General features: G+C 58.5%; 1 protein-coding gene and 1 long non-coding RNA gene across 3 annotated transcripts; both read right to left on the minus strand.

Annotated features, from left to right (window-relative positions):
• Nucleotides 1-955: 955 nt before the first annotated feature.
• Nucleotides 956-2,742, minus strand: LOC138689215 (uncharacterized). 2 transcript variants are annotated; one of them, XR_011328050.1, is made up of 2 exons: nucleotides 2,003-2,742; nucleotides 956-1,875 (listed from the first exon to the last, which is right to left on the minus strand). It is a non-coding gene; the product is annotated as an uncharacterized lncRNA (long non-coding RNA). The 2 variants fall into 2 exon arrangements; XR_011328051.1 differs by having other exon boundaries at nucleotides 956-1,883.
• Nucleotides 2,743-5,499: 2,757 nt separating this feature from the next.
• On the minus strand, nucleotides 5,500-11,210 carry PAFAH2 (platelet activating factor acetylhydrolase 2). The gene is made up of 11 exons (XM_069803187.1): nucleotides 10,805-11,210; nucleotides 9,732-9,837; nucleotides 9,436-9,586; nucleotides 9,068-9,164; nucleotides 8,835-8,903; nucleotides 8,603-8,717; nucleotides 7,091-7,204; nucleotides 6,628-6,719; nucleotides 6,343-6,513; nucleotides 6,074-6,222; nucleotides 5,500-5,849 (listed from the first exon to the last, which is right to left on the minus strand). The coding sequence occupies exons 2-11, from the start codon at nucleotides 9,819-9,821 to the stop codon at nucleotides 5,755-5,757; spliced, it is 1,143 nt and encodes a 380-aa protein (XP_069659288.1). The 5' UTR covers nucleotides 9,822-9,837; nucleotides 10,805-11,210; the 3' UTR covers nucleotides 5,500-5,754.
• Nucleotides 11,211-12,208: the final 998 nt, after the last annotated feature.

The raw sequence follows: 12,208 nt of genomic DNA on the forward strand, positions 1-12,208 counted from the left end.
AGCTTGGAAGTGTCACAATGGGAGGAGTTCAGGGATGGAAATCCTCTTAAAGGAATACGACTTTCCCAATGTCAAATAAACAATATGAATGAGCTTGTAACAGCCCCCAGACTGAGCCTGTTCCCACTAAGAGCAAATTTGAAAATAATGCTCAATGCAGAGCTCTCGGGCTGCTTGCTATCAAAGCTGTTTCACTGACAAAATCGGTACGCGGCCAAATGGTAACAGGTTTTACTTATTTTTCAGAGAGATCTGCTGCTTGGGGAGCAGGTGGGTTTGCAATTCTCAAGTGCATTCAGATCAAAAGGCAGGATTTTGAAGCGTCCCCCCTCTCCTTGCATCCACCCCACGCTCAGCTAATGCAGGAGATCCTGACCTGCCCAGTGCAACAACCACAGCTAATTTTTCCATGGCATTAACTATAGGTGCTGTTTATGGACGAGATCCGTCAGACACTGTGGGCAGAATAAAACCTGCCTCTTCCCACAGGATTTGTGAGCCAAGGAAAGAAGTCTGGGGGGTTTTTTATGGTACCTTTCGACTTTGAAGAGGTCCAGATCTATGCTTTCACCCTTTAGAACCTCTCAGGACAATAAGCAGTTCCCCTCCCATCTCCACTGACAATTCTGCATCAAAATGGGTTAATTCCCACTCCCTCCCGCTGGCTTTTCACCCACTGCCTGTAGCTCAGCAATACTAGCGTGGAAACAATACCTGCACTTAATATTTGCTCAGTGCTCTTTGATCCCTTTTCCTCCCAGTAATTTGAGTTCATAATAGGTCAATATATATATTAAAAGAAAAAAGACCAAACACATCCACTGCAGCTGTGAGAACAGGCAAACAAAGCCAGCCTTTCTGGAGGAAAGACACATCTCTGTCTTTTATGCAATAAACCAGCAAACTGCTGCTGTACACTAAAATCAATACCCGGAGAGACACCCTTATGTTGCAATTGCCAACATTAAGTGCTTTATTTTAATTATAAAAAAAAACCAACCCCCCCACAAAAATCCCAACCCAGGCCTTGCGTGATGAATGTCGTTAGAGAGTTGCTATCAGCGCGAGGAGGCAAAGGCAGCCTGAAGCTGGTGGATTGGGGGGGTCCGGTGCCACCATGTCACCCAGAGAGGGGTGTTGACAGCCTCAGCACCTACACGCACCCCGGTCCGGGGTGAAGACGTAAGCCAAAGAGTTAAAAAGAGGACGTGGGATATTTGGGGTCCCCACCTTGCCCAGCCCCCCCCCACTCTCCCCCCCCACCACGCTGGGGTGCAAAGCACGAGCTGGCATCCGCAGGGCTGAGCTCAGCCTGTCCTTCCTAAAATGGAGAAAATCTGGATATTGACCAAACCCGATCCCTCCAATCTGTTTCAGGGGCTTTTTCAGAATAGCCTGGAACTGGAGAGACCTCACACAGCCCTTTCTCTCCTCCAGCACCTCCATTTCCCTTCTCAGTCCCTTTTTCCCCTGTTTATTCAGGAATCATCTCCAGGGTCAGCAACAGACCGCTCCAGCCTGAAATGGGGCTTCTGCTGCAGAGTGAAAACTATCAAAAAAACACTTGTGCTCTCAAAATACCCTCGATGCTGCTGGCTGGGCGAACAGGAGCCCTCTTGGCCTGCGGCATTGTATTTTGAAGGCCAAGGAACTCAGCAAGCATCACACCTGCAGCCCAGCCCTGCAGCATCACACCTCGAAGCCAGCAAGCACGTGCCCTGCGCCGGATCCGAAGGGTCTGTCTGCCCAGCAGAGCCCTGGTCCTGCCCTGTAACCCAGCGTGGGAGGAACTGGTGCTTGGGAAGATGGCAAAGTTGAGCTGAATCTCTCCTGACTGCGAGCATCTGGGGTTTTCCGCTCAAGACGGCCTGGAAGCTGATGCACTAGATGAGAACAATTCCCTTTGGAGATTAAGAAACTCGATTTTTCTTCAGAACTTCACCCAGAGCGAAGTTTTGATTTGCCAATAGAAAAATCAACATAAAAACAAGCATATACTCACCAATCAAAGGAATCTAAGGAACTCTGCTCAAGAGGGTGCTGCCCGGGTTTGGGTTGGGAGCGGGGTCAGCCCTGCGCCTGCATCTGCGCTGGTCTTCGGGGCTGGTATCACAGCCCACGGCCAGACACTGAGCTCCTCTACTAGAGCTCGTGCGGTTCTCACTGCACACACTGTGTTCAGCTTGCAGGGCCGTGGACCTTCGGAAGCTGTTGTGAATCCAGGCCTTACTATTTTCCTTAAAAATACAAGAAAAAGGGAAAAAAACCCCACACCATGACAGTGTTGCGGTAATTACAAGGAGGTTTTAACACATGTCTCAATTTGCATTAATTAAATCAACAGAGAAGCTTCAATTGAGTAAATGAGGTTTTTTCCTAAGCGGCAGCAAATGCTGCGGCAGGCTGGAGCTGGTAACTCCAGTTTGCTGCATGCATGTGTGGCGGGATGGGGAGGGATCTGCCGGCTGGAAGGGGCTTCCCAGGAGGGAGGGAGCCGCAGGCAGGATGAGCTGGGGGTGGGGAGGATGAGAAGAAGACTCTCAGCTCTAAGATACTAAGAGCTCCAAGCCAGGTCTGTGCTGACACTGTCGGATTCCAGCCCTGAGCCCGGAGAGTGGAAAGCTTTGAAGCCAAAGCGGGTCGGAGAGCGGAGGTTGCTCTGCGGAGATAAGCCGTGGGTAAGAGGAATGCGTCCATTCATACCCCAGCCATGCTGCAAGCACAGCTGTGAGGGGAATATAAATGGGCAGCATTTGTGTTTTTTTTTTTATTTTTAAAGCCACCGGTTTGAATATTAAAGCAGATCAGACCCATTGAAATGCTTGACTGGAAGTGAACTCTTTCCAACGCACAACCCTCCAGGGCAGGGGATGGCTGGGCTGCCAACCTGCAGGCGGGTGCCCCGGGTGCCGACATCCCCAACATAACGGAGTCGGTGTTTCCTTCCCACGTCCCTGAGAAGCAAAATCCCTCTGTGGATAAAACACGGGGGATTTACGGATATAAAACCCAGCTAATTCACATTCAAACCCAAACCTCTGTGGCAACCAAGAGCTGGTGCCGACAGGCTGCTGTGGCAGATAGTGTACCAGGCTAACCCTTAATTCCTGCTTTTTGCCAGAAAACCTTCCAGTGCGGCACAGGCAAGCCTGGAGCAGCCCGGACCACCCCAAAGACTGGAGTGCTCTCCCCTCTGGTCGCTGGCCCAGGCACGTGGCAGGGAACGATGCTCTGTCCCTTCCCATGGCTGGGAAACGCTGGCTCCGGCAGAGGTGTCCCAGCCCTTTTCTTTCCGACCTCTCAGGCCCAGCAAAGCAATCCAAGCAAGCTGGGATGTGGGGAAAACACCTTCCTCGTGTGCTACGCCAGGGATTTGTGCCGCATCTTTCATGCACGCTGCCTCCGGCCTCGAGGCTGGAGCATGTAATGGGTATCTGAAGGAAAGTGCTGCTTGCAAGGGCAGCCTGATTGAAGAGATGGCTCTGGGCTGGGTTTTAAAGCAGATGCAGTGAGTCAGTGAAGTAGGAAAATGCTTGGAGAGGGCTCCTACACTACCACATCCCACAGAGAGCAGAGAGGGGCCGATGGAGCGGAGGAAAGAGGGTGTCCGCCCTGCCCCAAGTGACCCTAGGCATTTTTGAACTCCCCTCTTTCTTCCAGCTGGGTTTTCCTCCCAAGGCACAAACACAATTGGGAACATGGTCCTGGGCGCAGAGGCTGACTCTGGAGTGGGGAGCAAAGGGATGCAGGGCCAGGCAGAAGGACATCTGCCCGCTTCCCCGCTTCCCCCAGCCCCACGGGTACTGGTGATGGGAATAAATGGCTTTCTGTGAACCAAAGGGTTAACGAATGTCAGAGTCACCCTCTGAGCACAGTTGGTTTCTGCCACCCCCTTCCCGAAAGCCTTTACATAAGAGCCTTGCAGAATTTATAGCCTGCCTCAGCTGTGCCGTGCTGGAGCTGCGACCCGGCTGCTCCCCTGTAGCTGCCAGCATAGATCCCCTGCCATGCTAATTCAGGGAGGAAAATGGGATTTGATTTCTGCACCAGTCACTGTCTCTCACTGTTAAAACAGGACCTGACGGGCTCTGTCCATCCCCGCTGGCTCACCCACACGATTCATCGCATACATCAACCTTGAATGTCCGCCACCCACCCTCAGCATCTCAGCACGACGGTCTTGGGGATCCCTGGGTTGTCACACCCCAGCCTGCTCCCAGGGCTAGAAATGGTGTTTAACGTGTAAAACAAACAAACAAAAATCTCCAAGCCTCAAAAGCACCAGGGTCTTGTGGTCCTGTTCACATCAGTCCTTTGTGTCACTGGAGAACGGAGCAGACGTTGAAAGATGTCCCCTCTGCTGCTGCACAGCACTTTGCCTTCCCCCCGAGGCCAGCCCGGAGCATCCTCAGCCCTAGGACTCGCCCTCGACTAAGAGGGGCCAGGGGCCACCAGCGAGGTGAGGACGTGGCCATCACAGTGACACAAACAACTCAGGCACCGGAGGAGTGAGATGCTGCTTTTCCATTCCCCTTTATTCCCCTGGGAGAAGGGCTTTGCTGGCGCCTGTCACCCGCTGTCACTGGGTGAGGAATAGCATGTACCACCCAAACTCCCCTCTCCTCCATCCTCGGCACCCCAGGAAATCCTGCACCGGGCGCTGTCGTCTGCTGCAGCTTCTCTCTTTGATGGCAGGAGGTGAAGCAAAGCCAAGGCTGCCGCTGCCGTCCCCCCTCGCATCCCCCAGCAGGAATGCCATGCCGGCGGCTGCGGGGACAATGCAAAAGCAGATGGTGTGCCGGGAGCCCGGATGTTCCCAGCAGCTGCCGAGGCGGCGTGGCCAGGATTGCCGGCCGCCTCTGCGGCCGCAGTGCCAGCGAGGACCCTGGGGAGGGTCTCCAGTGGGGTAAATCCATGGAGCTCCGCCGGCTTCAGGATAGCTGAGGATCGGACCCCCCCTTAAAAAGCACCCCCTGCTCTAACATCTCTGGTGTTACCCAGGAATGTGCTACAGGTACTTCCAAAATGCCTTATTCCCACCGCCAGCACGTGCCTGTTTGCAGCAGCGTTGCTCTTCATGCTGCAAAACCAGGCTGGGCTGTTTTCTTTCCATCCCTGGGGCTGATCCCAGTCCCCGTTTCACATCCCTGCGCTGCTGGGGTGCTCAGAGATACCTCCAGCGAGTCCCGTGTTTAATACCGTCCTCTTTCTTTTTACCCCCAGATTTGAGGCGTGGAGTCAGCAATCTGGCCAGCTTTCCAGGACAACAATAAGATTTTCATTACCTTTGTGCTTGGAGCCCTGATGCTGCATCTCTTTGCGCTGGTTCTTTTTGGCTGTGGTTGAACTACACCCAACCCACAGCAAACGACCTGCCTGCTCCTGCCAGATGTGTCACAGCTGCAGCAGATCCAGCCAGGCCCGGTGAGGGATCGATGCCCACCTACCCTCTGCATGCAAGCAGGGTGTCACCTCAGGCCCAAGACACAGCCAGCTCAGTCTTTGTCCCCGGGGATTTTATTCTCTTAGTCCCACAGCCCTCACTGCAGGCAGCAGCCACTGCAGGCAGCGCTTGAGCAGGGAGGGCTCTCCTGGCACGCTCGCTGAGCACCACGGCCACCAGACGTCCTACGAGCACGGTCCCCAGGTCCTGCTCTCCCCATGGGTCCTCCTGCCCTTGTTGGCTCCTGCACGGCATAGTTTGGACAAGAAGTAGCTGCTTTCCTCAGCTCCCACCAGCGACCTCGGAGCAGGCTACAGCTTGGAGTGGCAGAACGGTGCTTCTGGAACAACTGAGTCTCCGATGCCTTCAAGGAGGTTGTCCCATTGATCGAACTCCTCTTCCAGGTCTGTACGGGGCAGAGATGGTGACAGGGTTACTACAGCAATTATCAGCCTGGCTCCAGGCGTAAAGGAGGTGCAGCCACCGGACCCCTTTGCTTTGTGCAACGGGATGGGAAGCACCAAACCCAAGCCCAGGGAGGCAGCGGCTGCCCCGCAGCCCCCTGCGAACGGGGGAGCTCTCGTGCCCTCCTGAGCCCCCGGCCGACGTGCCCTCCACCCCACACCGTACTGAGATGCCTTTGCAGGAAGGCCAGAGCTGCCCGGCTGGTGATGTCCAGACCCTTGTAGGGGTCGAGGGTCCCCCTCAGGCCAAGGAAGCGGTTGATGAGTTTCCCAGTGAGAAAGGTGAAGTCGGTCTGGCTCTGGTGCACAGATCCCCTGGGACAGGGAAGGGATCTGCTTCAGTGGGAGCTGGGGAGAAGTCCTCCTGCTGGGACACAGCTCGTAGGTGGTCCCAGGAGGGTACTGGCCGGTCGGTGCCCCCAGCCCCTGACTCACAGGATGGTTATAATCTTCGTCTGGCTGTTTCTGGAGCTCAGTCTCTTCATTTTGGCAATGCTTTCTGGTGTCTGGAACTTCTCGGTATTGATGAAGAGCACGGGCTTGGGCACCTCCGGGTACAGTGCGTTCTCCAGGGGGAACATCCAGGCATCCAGAGCCACCGCACACCTGCAGCAGGACGGACACCCGGCACTGCTGCCCACACCACAGCTTCCCTTCCCACCGGGATGACCCACATGTCCCTGGAGCTTCCCACGGCTCCTGGTCCCTGCTGCGGCTTACCTGAAGCTGGGCTCTTTCACCAAGGCCAGCACTGCTGTCACCCCGCCAAAGGAATGGCCCATGACAGCGACTTTGGTCAGATCAACGCTGTCCTGCAAAAAAGAGAAGGCTGAGGAGCCTGTGCCCAAACCCCACTGCAGAAGGTCCCTAATCAGGGAAGAAAAAGCCAAGGAAAGATCAGCAAAGCCCCCCTGCTCTGCCCTCTGCAAGGGATGCCATGTCCAGTTTTCACCGCCAGTGCAATGGAACCCAGCTTCCCTGGCATGCACGAGGGAGAAGAAGGAGAAAAGAGGCACCAAGAAGCCAAAAAGTGGAAGGCTGTGGCTCTGCACAGACCCTGCTTGTCCCAGGAGGGACTCATGCAACAAGGACTGATCCTGCCAGCAAAGGGCACCCGGACCCCCCCCGCCACCAGCCAAATGATCCCCCTGGCTCATCCTTCAGCACAGACAGACCCAGATACCTTCAGCACAGAGAGATCAAAGTCCTGGTGAAGGACGTTCAGGACAGATTTACCACTGCGGATGTCCTCGAAGAGCCGGAGTGCTCGCACACATTCCTCCGCTCTCTGATGAACCTGGGAGTGAGAGTTGCCCCTTCCCCGGTTAACCCAGCCCCTCCACCCCGCAAGTTTGGGGCCAGATCCTCCCCCCGACATCCACCCACGCTCATCCCTCCAAAACCGCAGCTCTCAGACCCGACGAGGCTTTCCCTGAATTATGGCAAACGTAAAAGCAAGTGAGAGGCTGCACCGCAGCGGCTCCTGCGGGGATGTGGTGAATTTATTGGAATGATTTCTTCTGTTGTTTGTTTTTAATTCAGTTAATCTGATAGCAGAGATGGCTGGAGATGAGCGAAAGACCTCTGCTCTGGGGAGCAAGCAGCAGGGTGCGCAGGGGAGGGAGAGCCGGGTTTCCTCGCCAGCTGCCCCCCCAGCCAAGCCTGCCGAAGCCACCCACCGGTGCAAACACCCACGGGGAGCCCAGACCCCCCGTCCCACCCCAGCTGCCAGAAGCAAACCTGGACGTCACCCTGAAACCCAGCTCAGGGGCTCCATCCAGGAGCAGCTCAAAAGCCCAAACCACTGATTTGGGGGGAGGAAGCCCTGACCTGGAGCCACTTTGGGACTATGTCCTCTGCTCCCCTGACACAAATGCTGTTGGCTGTGCATGTTTAAAGGCCTTCCCCCAAAGTGAGAAGTGACAAAAAACTCAGACGAAAACCTCTCTCCGCTCTTCCCTGCTTCCTCCAACATAGATGATGCCATAACTGAGGCTGACCTGGCAACCATTTCTCTCTATAATTTATTTCTCATTCACCCTCAACATTTATGCTCATGGGTTCATCTTTATAGGAAAACTCTTTCCCTTGTTCATGCAATGTGCCGTGAGACAGACTGTACACAAAAATAAGAGGCTGGGAGGTGATTTAAGACTGCCAAAAGCACCTCCAACCACTGCATTTCCTAGAGAGCTTTTCTATGACAAATCTTGACTCAACGTTGTCCTTTTAATCGAGGCAGAAACGAGCAGGGGGGAACCTGGCTCAGCAGGAAACCTTCCTGCTCCTCAGCAAGCAGCTGTCTGGGGTAATCCCATAGGGACAAAAATCAGAGCATGAACAAACCCAGCAGCAGGTCCGGAGCCCTGCCAGCCTGCGGTGCTGGGCTGGGCAGAAAGCCTGTTTCTCCCTGGGATGCAGGTGGCATTAAGCATCCGGACACGGCAAAGCCCAGCCCGGCTCCTGCCAGGGTCATCTGGAGCCGGACAGAGGGACCCCATGAAACAGAGATAAACAGGTTGAATATATTTTTCTCAGCTTGCAAGGAGAAAGCTCAGCCCCAGCATCAGCATCACAGTGGTATGGGTTTGGGGAAGGCAGGAGATGAAGACCCCAGGTATGCGGGGCCGGCTCGGCTTGCGGGAGGGATTTCACGCCTCCTGGGTTGCCCACCCTTAACCCCCCACCCTGGTACCTGCTTGTTTCGGAAATAAAACTCCTTCTGCCCTTGGGGCACCCGTTGGTAGGGGATCCACTCCTCTCTCCCAGCCTCTGCTTTGCAGAAATACGTCGCAGAGGCAGAATGGTCCCTGCAGCGGCAGGAGGGCAGGCAGTCGTGTCGCGGGGGGCACCGCCAGCTCCCCGGGACACGATGCCCTGCCAGCCCTGTCATGGCTGCCAAATTTGGTGGGGACCGGGGCACCCACCTGTGCTCCAGTGCCGCCACCGTGAAACCCCAGGATGCCAGCTCCGAGCAGACCGAGGAGTACAGGGTCCTGCCAGGGAGCCGGGGGGGGTGGAAACAGGGTCAGGGCTCCGCTGCCAACCCAAGGCAGGTCTGAGCAGGGCCATGGGGGGCCCAGGACACCTGCATCCCCATCCTGGCTCTGGCCCTGAGCAGGGGCTCAGCACCCCCAGCCTCTCTCGGGTCTCATCCTACCGAAAGGCTCCCAGGCCGTGGGAGAAGATGATCAGTGGGTACCCGCTGCTGCAGGGCTTGAAAGGGCCGTTCCAGCTCACCGGCACTTTGCAGGAGCCTGCGGGGAAGAGAAACCCCCCCAGGAAAAGGGGGGACACGGGCAGCGGGGTGCTGCTCCTGCAGCAGGTCCCCGCTCGGCTCTGTCCCTGCCTGTAGCATCCACCCAGCTGCCCCAAGCACAGAGGATGGGCTCGGTGGCCTCGAACCCCGCTAAGGGAGTGGGTCCCTAAAGGAATGGGGGAACACCCAGGGATGATCTTGAAGGTCCTTTCCAACCTAAATGATTCTATGATTCTATGGGGGAGATGCGGTGCCCGCCACCCCCTTACCGATGGCGATGCTGAACAGGGGCGCGCACCAGCGCCGGCTGCGGCGGGTGAAGTCGGCCAGCCCACGGCAGTACTCGTAGCGTGGGATCCAGAGCGGCCGCTCGGCCCCTGCCCGGGGTAGGCAGGGGTAGAAGAGGCGGAGGAAGAGTCCCTGGGGAAGAGAAGAGGAAGGGGGAACGCGGTGGGGACAGCGCAGAGAAGCGGTGGCCATGTCCTCAGCAAGCTCAGCTGGCTGCAGCCACCCTGCTGTGCATGGAAGCCTGTCCCCATCGCCGTCCCCGTCCCCGTCCCCGTACCTGCCGCGCGTGGCCCACCATGACATCCGCGCAGCCCACCTGGTGAGGTCCCTTCCCCGGGGGCAGCGCCAGCGCCAGCGTCCCCCCCATGCTGCCACGGCCGACCCTAGGTGGAGGCACGGGGTCAGCGTCCGTCCCCCACCCGGGGGACCCCGACTCGGTCCCTCTTCCTTCCCCCACCCCTCTTCTGTTGCCCAGACCCCGGGCATCCCCCCAGCGCCGTGCCAAGCAAACACACTGGCATGGCAGCAAGAGGAGAAACGAGATTCCCGATTCCCACCCCATGGAATTCCCAGACCCCCTGGGGATGCTCAGAGATGAAACCCCCACTGTTTCTCTCCTGGGGGCTGCCGGAGCGGAACAGCGGGGCTGATGGCTGGTCCGTTGCCCCATGGCCACCCTGCTGTGGGGCAGCCGTCCCTATCGTCCCCCCCCTTGCACCCAGGGATGCTGAGGGCTGGGGGGAGACCAGCACGGCCAGACACTGCAGAGCCGGGGTGACACTGGGGATGTGCGAGCAAGGGGTCCGTGTGGGGCTGACACGGCCGCCTGCCAGCCCTCAGCACCCACGGGAGCCACTGAGGACACGGGGGGGGGGGGATGGAACCCTGCACACACACCACACCCCCCCCCGTGCAGAACTACAGCTCCCAGCAGCCCCCGGGGCTGGGGAACCACAACTCCCAGGATAGCCCTGGCCTGGGACTACACCTCCCAGTATGCGCTGGGTTCCCGGACTACACCTCCCAGTATCCCCAGCTGAACTACAGATCCCAGTACTTCCCAGTGCCCGTCTCCCAGAGCCCTCCCCGCAGCCCCCAGTGCTCCCTTCAGCGTCCCCAGTTACCATCGCAGCTTCCAGTACCCCTCCCAGTGCTCTGTTACCCCCGCAGTTCCCAGTGCTCCCCAAGAGCTCCCAGTGCCCCCCCCCCAGCTCCCCCTGGGGATCCCAGTGCCCCTCCCAAGTTCCCAGGGCTCCCAGTTTCCCTCTGTGCTCCCCAGCTCCCAGCACCACCCCCCTCAGCCCCCAGTATCCCCCATTCTCCCCCTCCCCAGCCCGCCCCCGCACTCACCAGTGCACCGGCCCACAGCTCCCAGCACACACCAGTGCGCCCTGCACTACAGCTCCCAGTGCCACGCGTGCGCGTGGACTACAGCTCCCAGTAGCCACCAGTACAGGACACAGCTCCCAGTGCCCCTCCCAGTGCAAAATCACAGCTCGCAGTCCCACCAGTGCAAAATCACAGCTCCCAGTGCCACCAGTGCAAAATCACAGCTCGCAGTCCCACCAGTGCAAAATCACAGCTCCCAGTGCCACCAATACAAGATGCAGCTCCCAGTCCCACCCGTGCAAAAACCACAGCTCCCAGTGTGGGCTGCAACCCCAGTCTCCCCATCGCAGCCGTGGTCCCTCCGTGGGGGGGCTGTGGGGGACCCTGCCCACGGGCAGCACCCTGACCCCAGGGCTGCCCTGTCCCTCTCTGCACCCCACCCGGGTTCCTGCCCCCCAAGGGCTGGGGACTGTCCCCATGTCCCCCCCCCAGAAGAGCCCCGGGGCTCCCGCTGCCCATCCCCACATTCCCTGTCCTTCCGTTAATCCGCTTTCTGCAGCTAAGGCAGCCCCGGGCCCCCGTAATCCCCTCGGTGGCCGGGGATTAACTCCCCACGGGGCTGAGCTGGCCAGGCCTGGCAAATAAATATCCAAAGATTTGGTAAAAACCGTCCCTGCCGAGCTGCCACGCACGCAGCCCCACGCCAGGGTCCCATGGGCGCACAGGGAAACTGAGGCACAGGCTGAGCACCGAACGGCTGTCACTCTGTGCGTCCCCTGGGTCCCACCCGGCCACTGGGGCAAGGAGAGGGGACCCCAGCCCATACCCACCACCACTGCCACCCCGAGGTGCCCAGCTGGGACTTGCAGCACCCTGCCCCGTGCCGAGCACCCATCCTGCCCCCAGAGGCTGGTTCACCTGCAGGCTGAGGCCGGCCAGGTTGTTACACCCATGGATGAGATCCAGCACCCCGTCGCGTCCCGGCTTGCCCGGCCGGCGGGGCAAGGGCGGAGGGTGGCTGGGGATGCCGGGACGGGGTGGGAGACACGAGCCCCAACCTGCCCTGCTGCCCGCTCCAGCCCACGCCTGGCTCTCTGCCGTGGGGCTCAGCACCCCCACATCACCCTGGCAAAGCCACCCGTGGGAGAGGGTCCTCGCCGGAGATGGGGGGGGGGGCTGCTCAAGGCGGTGATTCTGGCTGCTTGGGGCTGTTCCCGCTCGAGACCTGCGGGACAGGAGTGGGGGGGGTCCCACAGGTGAACCCCTGGGGTCTGGGTTATGTGGGTGCTGCTGGGGGGGGAGCGCTGGGGACCAGTTGGCTTTGCTGCCCACCGTGTTGCCCCCACGCTGGGCTCGCGTGGCGTTTACAGGGGTTTGCTTTAAAGGAATTAACTCGGCCCACGCTCCCGCTTGGCTCTGGTTCCA

This window comes from Haliaeetus albicilla, chromosome 16 (genome assembly GCF_947461875.1).
Source record: "Haliaeetus albicilla chromosome 16, bHalAlb1.1, whole genome shotgun sequence".
NCBI lineage: Eukaryota > Metazoa > Chordata > Aves > Accipitriformes > Accipitridae > Haliaeetus > Haliaeetus albicilla.

What these genes read in the sequence shown, in the direction of transcription:
- PAFAH2 (XM_069803187.1), bottom strand. Translation starts at nt 9,821, where the DNA reads ATGGGGGGGACGCTGGCGCTGGCGCTGCCCCCGGGGAAGGGACCTCAC. An exon ending in CCTGTTCAGCATCGCCATCG is followed by an intron (nt 9,165 to 9,435) that starts GTAAGGGGGTGG and finishes TCTTCCCCGCAG; the next exon opens with GCTCCTGCAAAGTGCCGGTG. An exon ending in CACGGCCTGGGAGCCTTTCG is followed by an intron (nt 8,904 to 9,067) that starts GTAGGATGAGAC and finishes GCTCCCTGGCAG; the next exon opens with GACCCTGTACTCCTCGGTCT.